Consider the following 22,835-nt stretch of genomic DNA (forward strand, 5'->3'; position numbering starts at 1 on the left):
AGTGCGAAAATAATCTTATGTTAAATCATTGGGAGTTCACAAAAGCAGAATGGGAGAGCATTCTTATTACATGCTCAGTTTCATACAGTCTAAAGCTAGCAGGCTGTATACATGAAAGGTGTATTTGCCCCAGCAAGGATGGTGTATATAACAAATCCAAGCTGCATTTCTTGAATCTGCCTGGTCAGCTCATCTTTTGGGTCCTTAAGCTCACAGGCTTCAGTCTGGTACCAGTTCTTCTGTACCCAGCATTCCCCATCTTATTGGTTTATCCTGGTGTAACCTATCACAAGGTGTACATCTTGCAGGTTCCCCAAGCCGCTAGCTTCCCTTCCTTTCTAGAAACTCTGCTCTGTTACACTGATGAAAATTACATTGATGAAAATCCGCCTCTGGTGGAGTTGCCCTGGAAATGCAGCTGTGTAAGCAAAAGTATAGCTCTATTAATCTGGTCTTAAACAGTAAAGTGTCCTAAACTGCTCCTCAGAGGAGCAGAATAGCAGTGCTGATATCTGTGAGATTTGGCAGGCCATTGCATGGGAGCAGGATGATATTATGACTGGGCAAAAGTCCACAGGACAGGAACAAGACATGGAAATCGAAAATGAGATTTTAATAAGTTATATCACCTGAAACTATAAAAGTCAGGAAAGCACTAAGTTCTGACCTTTCTCACCATGTATGTTAGGCACACCTTTCTTTAGGGACACCTTTATTTGGTAGGTGGTGAAAAGAGAGAGAGTTTAAAACTGTGGCCTGTTATTTTCCAAGAAGCTTAAATCAGCATCCCTGATGACCACTCAATTTTGTATTAATTAGCAGCTAATCTGTATTTGCTGCTATACACCTGATTAAAACCTTCTCATTTGGTGCTAATATGACCTCTACAGAGCTTCTGAGCAACTCAGGATGAGAGCAATATTTGTTAATCAGCTCCTAGGTTTATCTTTCTAAAACACAATATCAGGCTAAGTACAGGCTTAGGAACAGTTATCCTGACACATGTGAAAAAAAAAAAACAAAACAAAAAAACACCAAAAAACCCCAATCTCTAAAAAGCTCTTCTCATTCTCATTATATCACAAGTGACAATTTTCAGTGGGATATGCAAGGTGGAAGTAGGAAGCTATTTCAGTCAGTAGCAACTTATACTTACTGCTTTATTTTTTTAATTACAACACATAAATATGGGGGAAGGGGTGGTTAACTTATGCTCAGAGTGGATGAGAAATGTGCCCTTACCTCTGGCTTGTTTCCATTGTGAAGGCATCACCCTCTTGTGTGAAATATGCGGAGAATCATGCCAAGTGCAAGGTCCTACACCTGGGTCGGAGCAATCCTAGGCACAGCTACAGGTTGGGCAGAGAAGAGATTCAGAGCAGCCCTGCGGAGAAGGACTTCGAGGTGTTGGTCTACGAGAAACTTACTTAACATGAGGCAGCAGTGTGTGCTCGCAGCCCAGAAAGCCAACAGTATCCTGGGCTGCATCAAAAGGAGCATGACCAGCAGGTCGAAGGAGGTGATCCTGCCCCTCTACTCTGCTCTTGTGAGACCTCACCTGGAGTATTGTGTGCAGTTCTGGTGTCCTCAACATAAAAAGGACATGGAACTGTTGGAACAAGTGCAGAGGAGGGCCACGAGGATGATCAGGGGACTGTTGGTTGATATTCAAGGATCACCTGCTACAAGCTCAGGAGTGTTGCATCCCAACTAGAAGGAAGTGCAGCAAGAGGGCCAGGAGACCTCCTTGGATGGATAAGGAGCTGCTGGGAAATTTCAAAGGGAAAAAGAGGCTTATAAAAGGTGGAAGCAAGGACAGGCGGCCTGGGAAGAATACAGGGATGGTGTCAGGGAAGCTAGGGACCAGGTTAGGAAAGCTAAGGCCCAGTTACAATTAAACTTGGATAGGGATGTTAAAGATAACAGGAAGGGGTTCCATAGGTACATAGTGAATAAAAGACAGACTAGGGACAACATGGGCCCCATCTGGAAGCTATTGGGAGAATTAGCTACACTGCATTTGGAGAAGGCTGAGGCTTTTAATGGCTTCTTTGCCTCGGTCTTCACTGCCAAAGGCTCTGACCACACCACCCAAGTCTTGGAAGGCAGATGCAGGGACTGTGAAAATGAAGACCTTGCGCCCACTGTAGGAGAGGATCTGGTTTGAGACCATGTTAAGAACCTGAACATGCACAAGTCCATGGGTCCTGATGAGATCCATCCACGGGTCCTGAAGGAGCTGGCAAATGAAGTTGCGAAGACACTCCCCATCGTATTTGAAAAATCACGGCAGTCAGGTGAAATTCCTGATGACTGGAAAAAGGGAAATATAACCCCCATTTTCAAGTAGGGGAAAATGGATGACCCAGGGAACTACAGACCAGTCAGTCTCACCTCTGTGCCTGGCAAAATCTTGGAGCAGATTCTCCTGGAAGCCATGCTAAGGCACATGAAAAACAACAAGGTGCTTGGTGACAGCCAGCATGGCTTCACTGAGGGGAAATTCTACCTGACCAATTTGGTGGCCTTCTAGGATGGGGCTACAGAACTGATGGATAGGGGTAGAGCAGTTGGTGTCATCTACCCTGGACTTGTGCAAAGCGTTCAATGCTGTCCCACATGACATCCTTGTCTCTAAATTGGAGATACATCAATTTGACAGAAGGACCATTCAGTGGATAAAGAACTGGCTGGATGGCCTCACACAAAGAGTTGTGGTCAATGGCTCAATGTCCATTTGGAGACCAGTAACGAGTGGTGTCCCTCAGGGATCAGTGTTGGGACCGGTCTTGTTCACCATCTTTGTCAGTGACATGGACAGTGGGATTGAGTGCGCCCTCAGCAAGTTTGCCAATGACACCAAGCCGTGTGGTTCGGTTGATACGCTGGAGGGAAGGAATGCCATCCAGAGGGACCTTGACACAATTGTGAGGTGGGCTGATGCCAACCTCATGAGGTTTAACCATGCCAAGTGCAAGGTCCTACACCTGGGTCAGAGCAATCCCAGGCACAGCTACAGGTTGGGCAGAGAAGAGATTCAGAGTAGCCCTGCGGAGAAGGACTTGGGGGTGTTGGTCGATGAGAAAATGAACATAAGCCAGCAGTGTGCGCTCGCAGCCCAGAAAGCCAAACATATCCTGGTCTGTATCAAAAAGAGTGTGACCAGCAGGTCAAAGGAGGTGATCCTGCCCCTCTACTCTGCTCTCGTGAGACATCACTTGGAGTACTGTGTGCAGTTCTGGTGTCCTCAGCATAAAACGGACATACAACTGTTGGAACAAGTGCAGAGAAGGGCCACGAGGATGATCAGGGGACTGGAGCACCTCCCATATGAAGACAGGCTGAGAAAGTTGGAGCTGCTCAGCCCGGAGAAGAGAAGGCTGCTTGGAGACCTCATAGCAGCCTTCCAGTATCTGAAGGGGGCCTGTAAGGATGCTGCGGAGGAGCTCTTCATTAGGGACTGTAGTGGTAGGACAAGGGGTAATAGGTTCAAACAGGGGAAGTTTAGATTGGATATAAGGAGGAAGTTCTTTACTGTAAGGGTGGTGAGGCACTGGAATGGGTTGCCCAGGGAAGCTGTGAATGCTCCATCCCTGGTGGTGTTCAAGGCCAGGTTGGACAGAGCCTTGGGTGCCGTGGTTTAGTGTGAGGTGTCCCTGCCCACAGCAGAGGGGTTGGAACTAGATGATCTTGAGGTCCTTCCCAACCCTAACTATTCTATGATTCTATGAACTGTTACACAGGGAAGTCTGTGCCTTTAGCACTACCAAAGTGGTTCTACCTTTCGGCCTATCACCTGGAGACATGAGGAAAGAGAAACGATTCCTGGATTGCAGTTTGACCAAAAATGCCCAGGAAAAGAAATAATGCAGGAGAGCCTGGAAATCTAGGTACAGTCAAATAATCTTTTTTTTAAGCTCTCTGCTAAACCTCTTAGCATTAGCATCATGACTGGGTCCTCTGTGTTATCTCTAGGGAATGAGTTTATCCTGAGGCACCTACAGTTAACATCTCTTTTTATGATCTGTGAACCTAGTGATGTTTCTGGCATCAGTAGCTTGAGCTGTTTAGATCAGTCTTTCAGAGTAGGCAGTTGTGAGAGCTTTTTCCTGGCTGTGTGCTCTGGTTTATGTCTTCAACTAGAAGCACAGTTTGTCCCATGGAGCTGACCTTGTGCATTAATCCTGTAAGAAGCTTCTGGCAGCTTTGCAGTGGAAGACAGACTCTGTGGTGTTGAACTGGTTAGCATCCTCTTCCAGAGTGTTTAAATACAGCTATAACTTCAAGCAGCTGGACTAAATATATGTAATGTGAAAGCAGTAGTTAATACATATTTAGGTGTCTGATTTCAGAGAGACCAAGTGTGCTAACATTGGGATTCATGGAAATGAGCCTGCATCAGCTCAGCAATGCAGCAGTCTGAATTTCAGAGTTTCCTTGCAGCCTTAACAGAAAATATTACTACAGAGCCACAAAAAATGCAGGAGTATGTACATCATCTCACAACTTTCAAAGCTGCCCCAAAGCTGTCCTCTGTTCCTGTGTTGCTTTGCCTTAGTTTGGTCTCTTATTTACCCTCTTGTTTGGATACTCACAGCAACTGTATCATTATGAGTCCCAGGTGTTTACATCCCTAACTGTCCTACTCCATCTACATCGCTTGTACATCAACACATTTCAGAGATGCACCACAGGCAGTGGGAAGGGGAAGGAAGGATTAAACCATCTGTTCCTGTTGCCATGTTGCAGCTCTCCTCCTCAGGCTTTCTGCGCTCTCCTGGGAGAGCTCTGGACAGCATCTCTTCTTCTTTCTGCCATCTGTACTGTGTTGGGCTACAACTCTTGGCCACCTTTGTCCTGTTCTTGAGATGCATACAGAACAAGGCTCTGGTGCTCCCCCCACTGCCCCACTAATTATTCCTAAGCATGTTTTTGAATCAAACTAGTTTTGATACAAGGGCAGCTAAACTACTGCAAGCTGCTTTAGCTGAGCATAATACTTCACCAAATTTAGTTGGGAATCCTGAAACCTCTTAAGCAATATCATAAGGAATACATTCGTTACTCTCTTGATTACCTCTCACCTAGCACTTTATGCATTCAAAACACCTGTGCAAGAATGTCCCATGTAGAATTGGCTTGATCAACTCTACTTTGCTTAAAGATCACAACCTTTTAACCCCTCTATTCCTTTATGCCCTTTCCACCCTGCTTAAGCAGCGACATGTATTTGGAGAAGCAAGATGAAGAGGGTAATGACAGAAAAAGAGAAAGGCAGGAGGAAGTGATACATTTTAATTTTAAATCTTTTTACCTCTTTCCTTTTCATTATAGAGAGCTACAGCTAAACTGGAAAAAAAGGGGGGGTATTAACAGTACGTCCTAAGCCTGCTAAGTAGATGCTTTATTTGTGCATCAAAAACTAGTAGAATAAATATTACCCTGAAGCCTCAGATTGCCTGCTATGTGCTGTTATTTTCTAGTACAGTGGTAGTTAGCTTAAAGCTGCAATTGCAAGCATCTGGAAAATCTCAGCTTTCATTTTCAAGACTAAAATGAATTCCTAGCTTTCATAAGGAATGGTGAAAAAAGTTTAAAAGCCTTTCAATTGGAAAGTTCTACAAAGAAAGTGAAAATGTTTCATTTTAATCTCATGTTTTAAAGTCTATTTTAAAGCAGAAAAAGTATTTTTAAGAAATGGGAATTAAGTGTTGTGAACAGTATGTCAGGGCTCTATGACAAGAAAAGTTGCGAGCTCATCGCACAATAGCAGTTGTAAAAGCTCTTCATGACATGTTTCAAATGTTGTCTACAACATTTCAGTGTATTATAAATTGCTTCACTGAAAATTGTATACTACACTCTGTCTCGAGTTACTGAGAGGTCTTAAGTGGCTTTGAATGCTGCAGTTCTGAAGTTTGTCAAATGCTCTCAGAATAGTTCAGAATCTGGCCTTTATTCTGGCAAACGGTTTTAGTTGTTGGAAAGTGGCACTGTATGTTCCTCGAGAAAGGTAAAAGAACATGAAAGATAGGAGTTATTAGTTGAAATCCATGTGTGTGGAATCATAGCTGGGAAAATAGATGCTAGAGAAATGGACTGTATGTTTTGCATGGTGCCACCGGCACTGAAATAGTCAGGAGCACAGCTGTTCTCTCCAAGCTTTGAAAACTAAATTTTAGAAGTTAATACTTAAAAATCCACTTCAGCTTTAAAGGACTGTCCAAGAAAATGGTGAAAATGGACTGACGTTGTGAAAGAGGCACTCTGTATACCCAGCAGGCTGGGCTCTGCACAGGCCTGAATGCACATCCGAAAAGGAACAGTTAGGAAAAGCCTTTGCTACACTTATTTTCTAGCTTGAATTCCTGGGACAGCTGGGTAAGACAGACAAGCAATGAGACTACTTTAAAACTAAGCATATTTGAAGTGCTCTTCTGTAGGAGCTGTTTTTTTTAAGATTTGGCTTGCAAAGTCTGTCAGAGAACTTAGCAAGGAAATCGGCTTGTAATTAAGGAGTAAAACTACAGACACCTTTTAAAACATAATAACCTTTTAGTCTAAGATTCTTGTTTAAATTAATAATAAACAGAATTGCTGCAGAAAACTACAAATATAGCTCTATTCAGTATTTGCACTCCAGAATATTCTGTTCTGGAAGCCCACTTACAGTCAGAGTGTAAGGAAAAGGGTTTTAAAAATACATGCATATAGCTGAACTTTTCTTTCTCCCCTTACAGGAATCTTCCAAGAAAATCTCTCCACTGAAGCCTCTACAATAACTGAACCTGATATAGTTTCAAGTCAGCTTGGGTAAAGTAAGCAGATTAATCGGCTTTCTTGGGCACTTCAATCTCTGTTCTTTCCTTGGCATCTCAGTGCTCTAGCTGTCCTGCCAGCAATCCCAGCATGGCTAGCCTGAAGCTGCCAGGGATTTACAGGCAGAAGTTCCAGTTTTGTCATGTGGGGCAGTATGCCTTTGTCGCAATATCCTGCTGGTTGTAGGCAGAGTGTGATGCAGCCACTGAGCACAGCAAGGGCTGAGGTCCCAAAGCAGGCTTGCTGCTGCTGCCCGACCCCCCTGACCCTGGGTAGCAAGATCCACTCCTGCAGAGGTGAAGCATAAAACTGCTGTGTTGAATTGCAGGAGCTGGATAAACACATGGGCTGTGCTTCACCAGCCCAGTCAGGTGCCCAGAAGCTCTGCTTTTCATGGAAACTGAAATAATGAAGTGCCTTAATAATGCCTTGAGATGAAGCACATCTATCTGCTATGAAAGAGATACAAAATGTTCCTCTATGCTTTTGCACTAATTAGCATCTAAAAATGTGCCATTACAAAAGAATTTGATATATTATGTACTACATGCTTCAAACAACAAAATCAGCTAAAACATGCAGAATTTTCTGTTCAATAACCTGAAAAGTTCTGTGCAAAATGAAATTCTGTAATACCTATCATCTTAGTTTTTAGCTCACAGCAGCAATAACCACAATGATATATGGTGTTTCCTGGGAATTTATTACCATTTGGGGTCCCTTCAGTAAGACGCAAAGCAGCTTCACTTCACTGTGACCATCAGACCTTAACAGCAGCTTCATGAGTTTATTATTTTCATTTGTAACTCTGTATTTTCTGTCATGTGTTTTCAATAACAAGTTTTTTCCCCAAGTACTTTGAATTTCAATTGCAATGACAATGCTTTTGGATACATATTTTTGAACACCTATCAGCAAGACATTAGGTGGGCCATTTCCCTGCAATAACAGTGCAATAACAGCAGGATTGTGATGCTATCTGTAGGCTAGATTATTTTTATCTTAAATTGATAACAAGGGCCAGGTGGCTGTTTATAACGGCAAGATATGAATTACAAGTGTATGTTTCCAAGGCAATGTTGGCCAGTGGCTGTTCAAGCATAAATTGCTTCCTATTACCACTTCTGATAGGAGGAACTTGGATACAGCTCATCTCCATGGGAACACAATATGGCAGGACACCACTATGATTACTCTTTGCACTGTTTCCAGTAAAAAAAGCAATATTTGCTCCATCCTGACACTACTAATTAATATTGCAGGGGCTAATTTTGTTGTGTTGTTGACCAAGGATCAGGAATTCAGGAATTTTCTCCCATACTGTGGTGTAGTATTCCTGTAGAGGGCTACATGCTTAGCATGGAAGATACAAGGAGGAATTACAAAGATAATACGACCTCTGGGATAGGTAAGCTGCAGACCTTCATTATTAGGTTGTGAAGTTAGAATGAGATAATTTCCAGGTTTCTGTTTGTTTGTTTTTAAAAGGACAGACAGAAGCTGCTGACCTTATGGTTAAATTTTTACTAAATCTGGAGAAAGACTATGGGGAGGAAGAATGGGAGAGTACTTGTTCTGCCTGAAGAAAGGAGGAATCCTGTGTCTAAAAATCTGCCATGTTATTTCAAAGCAGGAGCTGCACAGAAATAATGGTTCGGTCTAAATCACTTGTCTAGCAATTTGCCTACCATTTTCATTTAAGCCAAGAAGATGCTTTGCTGATGTCCTGTAGTATGCTGAATATGAATCTGTGGTTTACATCAATTGATTCACATATATGAGAAAGAAGGAATCAGATATAATCTGAAAACAAAGGATAAGTAGTTCTTCTGTTAAGATAGTTTTACATTTTTGGCAGGAGAGAACCATGCCTGTTTTTTTAACAAAAGCTCTGAAAAACCTTGATAGTATAATTTGAATTTGCTTTTGCTAGAATGGAAAATACATTGAAAGGAATCTAGATCTTTTTTAATTGAATTACCTCAAGGCTTTTTTTTCCTTTTTTGTTTCACGCTTAAATTTTCTGTACTTTGCAGGAACAATTCTATGCAAGCGCTGCTCAGTACAGACTGGTGGAGCCAGCTCTTTAAAATCCAAGCTCTGTTCCTCATCTCTACTGTCCTCTCTTTAGGAACCTCATCATCTATACTCAGCATTCCTTCTCTTCCATTTCCCTGCTTACACTTAGGCAAGCATAGAAATCTCTGCCTGGGATCCATTCCCCAAAATAACAGTGTACTATCAAACTGATAGCACGTCACTAATACCATGTTTGTTCATAAATACAAGTATGTCTCATCAGCAATTACCTTCTTTCTGGAAGATGCTTAACCTCAAGTTGAAGCAGCATAAGTCTAGAGTACACACAGCACTAATACAAATTTTAAGACTAATCCACAGCAGAACTTGTCTTCTTTCAATATTAGGAGTGTAGTAAGGTACCATAGTCTATACATTTCATCTTATTCCTGCATCAGTGAACTGTAAACAAACAAAAAAAATCTTATCAGTATTTCTTATTTTCCAATGGCAGGAAGACTGTTGACCTTCCCATTTAGGTTTGTCTCAGTAAAATCAAACTGCAGGCGGGGAGGAGGCAGCACTTTACCCCTTGGATTATTTCATCACTTAACAGATGGCAGTTTAGCTCCCTATACTTCTGATGAAGGCTTAAGCTGATGCAGTGTCTTCTTAAAACTGACTATAGGCTCCTATGTCGTGATGATTTTAAGATCTGTATCAGCAAAGTAAATAGAGTACAGTGAAAGTACTAGGCAAATATAAAAATTAATGTTGTTTTGACGGTAAAGATGGAGAATTGACCACACCTGCTTACCACACAGAGCTGATATTAGGAACTTGCAGCACAGTGACATATTTAGGATTAACATCTTGCAGATTGCTAAACTAGTGTGGCTGTACAGCACCGCATTTACACGCGTGTACAGCACAGCTACATGAGCTATATGCAGATTGTGCTATGATAAGGTTGTTAGGAATCAGCTCATTTCAAAACAATGTGCTGAGCAAAATGGAAAGTTCACCTTGTTTTCTGTAAATTAGAGGTTTGAAGGCTATAAAAAATTGGTTCTGGTTTTGAAACCACCTTGGCAGTTATTAGTTTTGAAGTTACTTTTTTTGAGGGTAGCATGCACAGCTGCTGTACAAAGCAGCAGTCTTTCTGGGTACACAGCATCTCTGAAAATCAGATTCTGTTTTTTTTTTCCAAGTTCTCCTTTGCTAATAGCTGAGCAGGGTTTGGGTTTAAATCACTATCACTAGCAACACACCATATTTAGTGCATTAGGGGACATCATAAGGAATCTTATTGTTCTGCTTCACGACAGCAAGGACACAGCAAATGGGGTTCACTGAAACCACTAGAGTACCTTGGCTGTTTTTGTGGGTGTTACCCAGTAAATGATCTTCAGTCATTACCCCTCAGGTTTATTTGTAAATTTCAGAATACCAAGCCTCATAGCTATTATACATGGGTGCCCGGTTACAGAAAAAATATTTACTTTCTTACTTTTTCTAGTATATTTGTTTTCCCTAATTCTCTGCCACATAATAAGGAAAGTAAATCTAATGACTAAGTAATCTCTCACACTGGATTATGTTCCAGACTTCTTATCAGCTTCTATTGTGTAAGCATAATCTGATTTACGGGAAAAGAACTGTTGCCAAATGTATGTTTCTTTGAAATTTTTGGTAGAAGGTAAAAATATATGAAGTTTTTTTACATCTTAAGCCATTATTAGCAATGTTTTGCTCATGCCACACCTTCCTGACTGGACAGAGAAAGTGTGTAGCTGGGGGGGCTTTACTGATTCCCTGATTAATGTTTCCAATTCCTTTTTCTTTTCTTTTTTTTTTAATATAAACTCTGTGTGTGATGTTGTTCCTATATTAAATTTGCATGTATAGGTGTGGGAAGGATGTGTATGGGCAGTGATGCCACAGAACAGTATTAGACATTACAACTCTTGCAGAGCTGCTTAGAAACCGGATCTATGTGAGAAGTTTAATTCCCAAGAACCTGGACAACTAATAATTTAAAATAGTACTTCACAATATCTGGATCCATTAATTTCCATCTTATCATGCGACTGCAAATATTTCTTATAACTGCAGGTATGCCAGAGGACTGCTGCCATTCAGAAACAGAATTACCCATGTCTTGATTGTGCTGAATTGCCTGGTATCTCTGCATTACCAAACCACAGCAGGACTCAGAAACAAAGTGTTTTACTGACTGTGTACTATCTAATCCACATCTTATATGCTTAATGCCAGGTCTTTTCATCTATCTCATCTGGACTATAGAAGGAAATAGTTTCAGCTGGTGGGTTTAGAGGTTTTGTAAAATGAGTAGCCTACATTCAAAGATTTGCTGCATATCAGGTAGAGGAAGGACTGATAGACTGATAGAGAAGGAAGGATAGACTGTTTATAGCATACAGTTATGACTGTTGATAGATCATTTGTCTTCTCCCTCCCCCCCCCCTTTTCTTTTTGAGGTGACAGACCATGCTGAGCACTTTTAACTGCAGGATGAGTATCACAGTTGTGAATGGAAGTGGATTTACGTGACAAAGTACTTCCAATGGGGATCCTAAACATATTTTCTCCTTTAGTATTTCCTCTTAGCTAGATCAGCCAGTTGATATTAGACATTTCTGTATGTGTTGAACAAGGAGCCCAAAGATATTAACTTCCACCTGTGAATACTGGTGGGCAGAAAGACATTATAGTTAGGGATCATGACAAAACTCAAGTAGTTTTTGTAAAATAAAAGTGAAAAGGAGAAATCACTTTATCCTTAAGAGATAAGTGTAAATTGGCAAAACAGAGAAAAGCTATGAAGCAGAGGTATTTCTATCTTACAGGTGAGGGAATGATGTGTTGGCTTGCTGAGGTTCATAAAACAAACCTCAGCTAGGGTCAGACATAAATGTCCTTACAAGAGGTGGCACTGGAACCAGAAGGAAGTTACTCACGGGATCCCAGTTATTATTGCTGGGAAACAAGAAGACCAAGGCTCTTGTTTGGTTTTTACTAGAAAATCTTTATATGCACGTATAGAGATTTTTCCAGGATCCATCTCTGACCAAGTGAGAATTAGCTGTACTCTACATGCAAAAGCGACTAAATGCTCACAGTGCTCACGGAAATATTGAGCGTACATACAGTTAAAAAAGGATACGAAGACAAGTACATCAGATACAGAGATGGGAAGCAAAGTTTAGAATTCTGATTATCGGATCAGACTCTATTTGCACAGTAACCTGTTTCCCTAATTAACAAGAGCACTTCTACAAAAGCCGCTGGTGGTCACATGCCATTTTTTCTTTTTTAAACAATAAAAAAAAATTGTTACAATATCACTTAGAATCACCAAAAGTTTCCTTAAATTTTTATAAATTTTGTATGTGTCTACAAATCTGGAGTGATCTGTTAGTTCTAGATTATTTTTTCTCCAACTTGAGCTTTCTATTCTTATAAAAGTAAATTTCTCAACCCTTATAATTGTCCTCAGTATTTGCATGACAACTGTGTAAGCAAAACTGAAAAGGCTCATTCCTATCCTCATTATTCAGTCTTCACTTCAGCGATGTCATTAAACAAACAAACACTATATAAAGGGGACTTGTGTGAACTGCTCTTTCATTTCACTTTGAAGTAGAACGGTAAGTTGAATTTCCTTTTAATAAATCACAAGGAACTTCAGCTAGGAGGCAAACCTGTTCCTTTCCATTTCTGTGGTCATATTTATATTTTTAAATTGAGTTTTCCTTTATTAGTTTGTTGTTTGTTTTTTACTTTGCCTATATTAGCAATTTTACTAGATGAGGAGATGCCTAAAGGACACCAGATTGTAATGACTGATGAAGGTCATCAAAACTGGATTAAAACTGAGCAGCTGCTTTTTCCATTTTGATATATAACTGATCAGGACTGTGACTCTGCATCATAATACAATTATGAGCCAAATGTGGTAGTCCATTCAAATGTAATTCCCTGAATGATCAGCTCCAGACAAAGAGTACCTGTTGTAATTGTATTTCCTTATCTCAGGGAGGTAAGTCTTCCTAGTTACCTAAGATAGGTTTCTGTTAGAGGTTTTAATAATCTGCTTTCCAAGTAATTGGCTATCATTGTCAGAGGTGTCTGCTAGCCTTCAATATAGTAAAAGGTATACAACTTGATATACTTCAGATTCAACACGTGAAATTTGACAATGCTTTTAATACACCACATGTGTTCTCAGGTGGATTTGAAATTTCCACTTGTTAAAGTGGAAATTCTTGACCATGAAGAATGGATGCTGCTAATACTTAAACAGATTCTATATGAAGTGAAATAACAAAATTTTTGACAGACGTGTATATTCATACGTTCAAGTGTATGTCTCGCTGATTTCATTTTGATGAGACATTCCTCTAGAAAAACAAGTGAACTTTACCCTTAAAAATAGTTGGTATTGTTGCAAATTTAGAATAATGTCAAAAGCCTTCTACAACAGAGACAGACTGGAAGAAATAAACAATAATTTGGGTTTTAAAAAATCAGTCCAATTTGACCAACCTGGTCTAGTGGAAGGGGTCCCTGCCTATGGAACTGGATGATATTTAAGGACCCTTCCAACCCAAACCATTCCATGATTCTATAATTTAACACTTGGTAATAACAATAAACTGATATTTTGATTCTGCTTGGCATATATGCTTCAAAACAAATACCATGTTTCATCTGATAAACTAAGGTGTTAATAATCTTGCAGCATTCAAAGCAACCAAGATTTTATTCTCAACTTTAAGTGGAGCTGGATTTAGAACATATTATATCAATTCTGATTTTTACTTTTAAGAATGGAAGATTTTAAGAGAGTGTAGTACGTGATCCTCTCTAATTCATGCTGAAAGAAAGGTGAAGTCGGGTATTAAACTATATTGTTGAGAGTCAACCCAACAGGGTCATATTACTAGAAAGCAATATCCATTTCGGCATCTTGAACCTTTCTTTAACTCTCATTATTTTAACTAAATGATGGCAATAACTAGATAACTCCATGCTATGGTGTCTGATAATCCATCGGTTCAGGTTTTATAACCACACAGGGTAACCAGTGCTGCATACTCAGTAACTGCACTGTAAACCCATGATCTATAGGATAAAAGTGTTTGATAGTCATGATCTCTTGGGACTGAGATTATAATGCCACTTAATGTTATATCTGAAAGGATAAAATAAGATTAATAGGCTTATTACCAACCAGCAAAAATGCATTTTCTACAAGATTGATGCTTTCAAGCTTACGGAATTTTGTTCAAAAAAGGTAGGAATGATAATTGAGCTATAAAATTTTGGCCATGTGTAAAACACTATCACTCTGCTTATTTCAAAGAAATGTGCTTAAATAACACTGTGCTTAAAGAGATTGCTAACTAGGTCTGAACATCACAACAACCACTGTAACAGATTGTGCTTTTCAGATTGGTAACATATACACCCATGTTTCATTGAATAATTATATCCCTTAAAAACAGCTAATGGCTTAAGAGCTATCAGTTACATATGAGCACATCATTTCTCAAGGATTAATCCAACAAATAGTCAGTGATAGCAAAAAGGAAAAAAAAAACTTAAGATGGGGGCAAGGAAGAAGATGCGGGGAGAGTATTCAGTTCTATAAGCAAATGTCTACAATTTCCTACAGAATCATTGCCTGACAAAAACACGGGTTTTCTTACAGCTGGCCTGAGCAATCATGTTGTCTTACTCATCCTACATGCTTATAGCAGCAGCTGCTTTGGTAGTGACTTGCAATGCACTGCCTAAATATCCAGGAATCCTTGGGCTGCCTAGTATCCCTGGGCTGCCTGGCAGGGACAATCTGAAAGGACAGACACGTCTATCAGGTAATTAAACATTCCTTTTTTTCAACAAATCCTTGTCATGAGGCTGCATGAATAAAAAGAGTTAACACACTAGGACATGTGCCTTTGAGGAAGCAGGTGTGTTAAGCAGAGAAGGGAAAACTGAAAAAAGGACCTCGTTTAATTTTATTTTTCTAGAAGAGAACCCTTCTCTCTCTCCTCTGTTGAAATGAGCAGGTTATCAATACTTAAACATGTAACTGTATTACACATAAACATACATGTATCTATCTTTGCAGTGCTTTCCACTGACTTTCCAAACAATATGGCTTCTTTCACAGCAGAAGCTTTTTTCTTTTTTTTTTTTTTAAGTATGAAGAAAATGTTATTACAGCATTTACAAGTGTAGTTAAAAGGCTTCTGGCATGTTTCTGTAGTATTCAAAGAAGCTATGTGCAAAAGTAGTCTGGGAAGCAACACTTTTCACTGTGTAATTTTCTTCCCATGTAGAAATGCTTTCTCTGGATCCATTGCCAAGGGTAAAGCACTATCAAATTCACAGATGTAATACATTTCAGTTTGATATTAAGTTCTGTTTCATCCTAAAGTTTCTAGAATATGCATCAATTGGAAAGAAAAATATGCTTCTCTACTTTTTTTCCAGGTCTCAGAGGAGCCTCTGGAAGCCTGGTGCGGCCTCCTGTAAAACAACTTACTTGTCCACAAGGTGAGAAACAAAAAAAAGGGGATACTGGACCATCATGTGAAACAGGCTGATGTCCTAGTAACATCTGATGGACTTTTTATTGGGTCAAATATGTCATATTTTCACTGACTGTGCAGTGAAGTATGGGTTGCAACATGCAACTCAGAATGGGGGAGATGCAGCATATTTTGTGCTTCTACATTGTCATTTGTTTTAGTTGTGAATAATGGGATTCCAATCATGGAAGCACACTCGTAACTTTATTCTATATGCAAGACCTTTGTTACCCATAGAGATTTGACAGAAAAAAAAAAAAGAATAAAAGTTATCTACTGTTACAGTCAGTTCCTATCGTTAGCAAGCAGCGCTGGATGGACTGTATTTCACACGATCTAGACCCTCCCATACCAGTGTTTGTGGTGTCCACTGAGATAAGATCTTACTGTAAAAAAAAAAAAGCATCCACTTAACCCAGCAGATTAAAAAGAAAATGGTATGGTGCCATAGAAATTATTCCCTCCCAAAAATTTCTCTTGTGCCTCTTCATTATTTAGAATGAAACAAATTGTTTGACAAACATAAAGCTTCAAGCTAGAAAAAATCATTTTCTTCTGTGTAGAGGGGAATTATCATATTTCAATATGATAATTAGCATATTTCAATAGGTTGGAGGATTTTATTTGCTTTAATATAGGCTAACAACAGTGTAAAAAATACTGTGAAAATATTTATTTTACACCAGATGATGTTAAAAATATACATTGTGTGCCAGTTAGCTTTGGAAAGTGATTGGTTTTATCCAAAGAATTGTTCCTATTAGCAGTGCCTGCTTGATTGTATAATTTTTTTTTTTTTAATTTGTAGGTCTACCCAATTCTCTGAACACTGAACTCCACAAAGTTTTAGTAAATTTGAAACACCGACTTTCCAGACTTAAAGCCGGTAATTTTTCCAATTTTTACTTTTTCAGCTCACCATCAGTTTTAAGTGCAAGAGGCAAAATTACAGCATCATGATTTGCAATAAAGAAATTGCAACTGAAAATGGTACTACATCCCAAAACTCAATTTCCTCATTAAAAAGCAGGGGAGATCAGAACTCATTTTCCTTGGAGAAGCAGATTTCTCTCAGGAACACTGATGTGCATTTATTCAAATATGATTTATAAAACAAAAATAAACTAAATGATGTTGGACTTTCCACATGAATTCATGGGAACTCCTCAGCCTTGTACCATGTTGGTCTGTTTCTCTAATCACTTTTCATTTTCTCTTCATCTCTTGATTTCTCTTTCTTTGCTTTCTTGTCAATATGCAATAGGAAGTTGAAAAAGCTAACTAGTTGGGGTTTTTTTCTTTATGTTTTAGTGCTTGTTTTGAACGGGAATATAAGAGAAGTAGGAGAAAAAATACTTGCCACCAATGGAAAAAAAGTTGATTTTGCATCTGCATTAGCATCCTGTGAAGAGGCTAGAGGAACTCTTGCAACACCTATGAATGAAGAGGAGAATAAAGCTATTTTGGGTATTGTGAAAAAGTATAACCGATATGCTTACCTGGGCATTAAAGAGGGTGAGGATTCAGGTCAATTTAAGTATCTAAATGGCATGCACGTGAATTATACCAAGTGGCACCAAAATGAGCCTAACGGCAAAAGGACAGAAAAATGTGTGGAGATGTACACAGATGGGAGCTGGAATGACAAAAGATGCAATCTACCTCGCCTCACAATCTGTGAATTTTAAAGAATGATCTTTCAGCCACCTCAGAGAACCAAGACAATGAAATATCCTGTGTTTCAGGTTTATGCAGTTTCTGAAATTATTCAATGTCAGAAAATCTAAAATTAATCATATTATGGTAATTTTTATCCTTAAGAAAACATTAAATGTGGTATGTGATTAACATAATTAAAATGTATCTAATCTGATGTGTTTATCTCTTTTATAGGGTTGTGAATAGCTCAGAATTAATTTTTCATGGCAAAACGTCTCTGTGCACTGTGCCTTTGTGAAGACAAAATTAAAATTTCCAAGGTTTACCTTGGGATATAGGAAAAGTCTGAGACTAAAGTTGCCCATGACATAATAGTGGAAGCATTTCCAAGTATTTAATACTTTCTGCCTTAAGAGATGCACAGGGGTTTACTTCACTGGAGCAATTATAGTCTTAGGTTTTGTATGTCTCCTTGAATTATAGGGCTTTTAACTGTGTCATACTGAAGCATGCACACTGATTCATTCAGCACTCATATTTAACTTTCATTTTATAAAAATATTACCAGTCCCAGACAGAACTAATTTTCCTAGCTTCTGAAGCTATTCCATATAAAGCACTAATATAAACACTGCATTAGGTCCCTAGAAATTACATTAGAAATACATGTATAAAATACAAAAGATGGTATTTTCTTCCTTAAACATCACATTTCTTCATAAATCTATGACTGTTGCAGTGTTAAAGGCCAACTCTCTTCTCCCAAACCACTGAACATCTACACTTTGGGGAAGCAGGTAAGATTTGGAAGTTCAATCACTTCAAACACCTGCTATTTCTCTGCTGATGTCATGCCAAGCACGCACACAGACAGTGAGTCAAATCCACCGCGATCAGGCGGCATCTTTTCACACATTATTTTCACCACTACTCAGTTTGGGGAATCTGGAGAGCAGTGGGAGCCCAGGAAAGTACCTTGAGTAGTGAATTCTCACACGTTTTCCTTGCAGTGAGGAAGTCCTGGGCACTGAAGTTAACATACACACATAAAGACTCCTACTTCATCTTCCCCTCCTCCCCCACATTTGGCTCTGTGCAGGGAGCCTATAGGAACCTGGACTTGACTCTGGGTGGTGGTGGGTGGTGTCCCTTGTCTCTAGCCTGCATTGAGGAAGAGATGGGATCTATTAACATGGTAATTTCAAGCCTTCTCAAGTAGGAAAGTGTTAACATCTACAGATGCAACAGATAACGGATATTTTTGGCAGCAGAGGATTTTGGTACAGCACTGCATATAGCACTCCAGGTCATCTGAGAGCAGACAGGGACTTTGAAATGGAAAAAGTACACCCAGTATCATGTTGGATAGATCTCAAAGCATGAACCTACTTTACAAAACCGCTTCCTTGGAGAACTATGACCATGATACCATTTTGGTCAAAAATCTCAAATGGGAAGGGATTAGATCATGCCATGACAAAAATTCTTACTTTGGGGTTACTTTGAGAAAAAGGCTAAACTAGTACCCTTTAATTTTCCTCAGCTTAGCTCCAACTAGCTGCACTAAATCTGCTAGAAAGAGTTGAAGTTTTATTTAAAACTACCTCTATTTCTGGTGATTTAATTATTGGTAATTTAATGTGTAAACCTTGTTAGCCATTTCTGAGCCTTCTATACACATCCTTTCTTAGAGGAAGATGATTACCTGGCATAAAAAGACACCATGTTGGAGAAAGTGGGAAAACTAAACTGAAATCATGATCTTCAAGACACTTGGATGCTTTTTTTCCAGTTAAGAAAATTATTACTTTCTGTCAAAAGCTACTTTTTATTACATCAACCAGCAAAGCATCTAGCTTAGGTCTCAAAGACCAGTTTCTTTCTGCTTAACCCATTAATATTGGTGGGACAAGAGAGGAGAACACACAACAAATTAAACATACATATGCTGCATAAAAATAAAAACTCTTCAGATTCAGTCAAAGAACTGCCAGGCAGCACTTTCATCTCTGTGGTTCACACTGAGTTCTGTAAAATTTGAGGTAATTGAATGAAACACCTTGGCTATTTTCATAGAATATCTCCACATAACATCATAATCAGCCCTTTTCTTGCTACGCTCTAGCCTTCCCCTTACACCCTTCTGGAGCAGCCCTCCTTGTTCTGTGTCCAAAGTCTTCACTAGGCCTGATATCGAAAATATCAAGAGGAGGTCGTGCCTGTTTATAAAAACACGCCCACATTCTTTTGCATGGATTTTATCTCCTAACTTTGATGAACTTCAGAGGGGGAAATAAACAAAAAAAGTCCAGTGTCAACCATCATATGTGGAAGAAATAAAATCCCCATATAAAAGTAACATGCTATCAACAGGCTTGGAAAGCATTTTTGTCTCATGGGATTCATATGGGATAATTAAAATCCTGGTGAAGCTACATACTCAGTAGTATGTTACTTGGTTGTTCTTTGCAGTTTCATAGAGGAACAGAAAAATACCCAGAAATCATTATTTTAGTCTTTTAGATGACTTTCGTGTGTGTGTGTAACCCCAGCATTTTAAACCCTGGAGTGTTGCTTAAAGCACTTAATAGCATTTTAGTCTATTTTTCATGAAAGATCTGGATTATGCATTTATGCATTAACAGATTTTATTTTTTCTTACATGGACAGAGAGGTGAGGCACAAGAAGAAACACAATTTTGTTTTTCTCTGTTCCGTTACTGTAGGATAAATAATTTTGATAAAATCTTTCCTTAGAAATGCAATGAGCTAAAATAATCCCTGGTGCACAGTGACCAGACCAGGAAAAAGCCAGGTCAGTCTTTTTTAATTTATAATAATTTGCTACAGAAAAGCAATCTAACAGTAAGATCTTTAACTCAGGAAATAACTTATTCACTTCTCAAATGCTATAAAAGCTGATTTTGATATTTAAGGTCTCAGTACAAGTTACAAGGTCACAAATATTCAGTCCCTTCTGAAGCAAATGGCCTGCATATCACGTAAGAGAAATTTAATGTAATTTTTATTACAATATATGTAACAGTGAGAGGTTTTTCTAACCATAAAAATGATGGATGTTGATTTCAGAGTGAATTTGCTCTGGTCTAGAGTGATATCTTTTATAACTGTATAATTTAATTAGGTATTTTAACTTAGAAAGTCTATTAGCAATTTTGAGCAGTTGAAAACCAGTCTCCCAGCCCTATCAGTCCCCACCACATGTAAAGAAATGGACCTTCAATTACAGCAATTAAGTACTTTTCTGTGGTTTCCTGATTTTTATAGAAATTTGATTAAAAGAAACACAAGTCCCATTGTTCCTGGGAAAGATGAGTTCAAATCCAACACCAGTGAACATAGTAACTGGCAGGATGTGATACAGGCTGGCAGGGCTACCTCCTCTAAATTGTGCCCAGTGTCTCCTTTTTTCATTATTATTTTTGAAGCCAAATTTATAAAAATAATTATGTTCTCTATTTTTTCCCATAACATATATGGTGGAAAAATACCAGTACTTGCTGCCAGTATGATCCTAGCAGTGCTGCAAATATGTCAGCTAAAGGTTAATCATACGTTTTACATTTATTTGCAGCTTTTCTTTATAAGAACACTAAGTGCAAATGGGAGAAAGAATATTTGCCACCAGGAAATTTGTTAGCTGGTTTTGAAACCACACTAAGAAGGGGTAGAAATACTAATGGCCCAATTAGAACTCTTATGAACCAGAGGAAAACAATGTTCTTGGGAGTATTGTGTAATGGAATAACAGACATGTTTGTTTGGACCACAAAGAGTGTCAAATTGCGAGTGATTTTCATTATCAGGAGTACTCTTATAAAATCATATTATCTGACAGTTATACAAACATACCTGAGCTTAAAGCACAATCATGCTTGGGAATGAGAGGAGCACCTTTTAAAATGATAAGGGGACTTGAATTTTATTTGAAGTCCCCTTGAAGGGGACTTGAATTTTATTTTCTTCTCCTGGTAGGAAATCAGGGTTTGGCAGAATTTCATACAATCACAGAATGGTTTGGTTTGGAAGGGACTGTAAAGGTAATCTAGTTCCAACAACCCTGCCATAGACAGGGACACTTTCCACTAGACCAGGCTCCTCAAAGCCCTGTCCAACCTGGTGAATACTGCCAGGTCCTCTTAAGCTTCTCATCGACCAACACCCCTTTCTCCTCAAGGCTGCTCTCAATCCAGTCTCTGCCCAGCCTGTACCTGTGCTTTAGGGAACGCCCCAAGCCAGGTGCTCAAGTGTAGTAAGCCAGGTGTGATTCCAGGTGAAACTTGGAATGAAGCTTTCCTTCATCTCTGCCCTTGTGGCTCAGAAGCCAAAAGGAATGAAACGGCAAGGGTACCTTAACCCTTGAGGAGGATGAAGCAATGGTAGTTATGGTAGCAAAGACTATAGCGAACAATTTAATCATCTTCCACGGATAATGGAGGACAACTGCAGAATATGTGGAAAACCAGTTTCATCTTGTTCATGAACATGAGGGGTTTTTTTCTCTCTCTCCCATTAGAATGCTATTTTGCTATTAACAACTACTGAAGAGATACTGTCTTGCTTTGTATTGTATACAAAACATTCTCTTCCTGTGTTTTCCAGTTTAGCTGTATCAAGTGCTATATCAGAGACATCTAGTGACCTCCATGTGAATCCTTCACACATAACTTAAATCAGTGGAGCAAGGTGACAGCACCATTTACAAGCACTGACCACACTGACTGCAGGTAAATACTGTTCATTAAGAAAAAAGAAAAAGCCATGTTGAAGTTTACCATCCCAGATGTTTGTATCTTGATGAGTTCTTTGATTCCTGTTTCTAAAGCTCAGCAAAACTAGCCTTAGCCCTCTGCTGAGAGAGGGAGGACACTAGGGTCCTGCCTGGTTTTCCTGATATTTCAGGGCATAAGTGAGTTGCTTGGGACAATGATTTGGAACAGAAAAGAAAATGTAGAAAGCACAGGACAAGGCAGCAGTAAGACAGGAGGGAAACAACAGCACAACAGCATAAAATCAATGTGAACAGAAAATATGAGTGGAGTTGGGGCCATTTAAGTACAGAGAAAAATGAAAGAATTTTCAAGGTTGAGGTATGACTAGCACTATGAAGGAAAAAAAAAAACTTTCAGGAGGTTAAGTATACAAAGGAATGGCTAATAAATAGGGTCATGGAAGGAACACACACCCACTTTCATAATCCAAAATTCAAGTCTAGTGTCTGTATTTCTCAAAAAAGTCAAGAAAGGAGTGTTGACCAGTGTTTGTCTTTAGCATGTTTTGCATTTCCCTACCTACATTGTGCAACACAACCCGGTCTCAGAACATCCTTTATTTGCTAAACTAGCATTGAAATTATAAACCTCTTGATTATAAACATGCAAACACAGAAAGGTTGCCTCAATACTCAAATCTCATTTGTTCTTTATCAGATCTGTATCCTTGACTCTGCGCTTCTGTCAGATGCAGATCAAAAGAAAACAGTTTACAAGTTATGACAGTTATACGGAATATTCTATTAGACAATTATAAACAAGCATAGTATAAATGCAAGAATGTTTAGGTATCTATTTTAGTTTGCTCCGTCTTAGCAAAACGCTGATGAAAATCAAGAGAAGTTTAGAATTTATCAAATCTACATCAGCTCTTCTCAGGAGTCTATCACACAAAACTGCAGTCACCCTCCCGGTTTTCCAG

At 39.1% G+C, this 22,835-nt stretch overlaps 1 protein-coding gene across 1 annotated transcript; it reads left to right on the plus strand.

Moving 5' to 3' along the window:
- The first annotated feature begins 14,539 nt into the window (after positions 1-14,539).
- On the plus strand, positions 14,540-17,334 carry LOC130603003 (pulmonary surfactant-associated protein A-like). The gene is made up of 4 exons (XM_057416396.1): positions 14,540-14,741; positions 15,364-15,426; positions 16,270-16,347; positions 16,773-17,334. The coding sequence occupies exons 1-4, from the start codon at positions 14,591-14,593 to the stop codon at positions 17,147-17,149; spliced, it is 669 nt and encodes a 222-aa protein (XP_057272379.1). The 5' UTR covers positions 14,540-14,590; the 3' UTR covers positions 17,150-17,334.
- Positions 17,335-22,835: the final 5,501 nt, after the last annotated feature.

This window comes from Pezoporus wallicus, unplaced genomic scaffold (genome assembly GCF_028554395.1).
Source record: "Pezoporus wallicus isolate ANWC-B61680 ecotype Strahan unplaced genomic scaffold, APGP_CSIRO_Pwel_v1 contig_2012, whole genome shotgun sequence".
Classification (NCBI taxonomy): Eukaryota; Metazoa; Chordata; class Aves; order Psittaciformes; family Psittacidae; genus Pezoporus; species Pezoporus wallicus.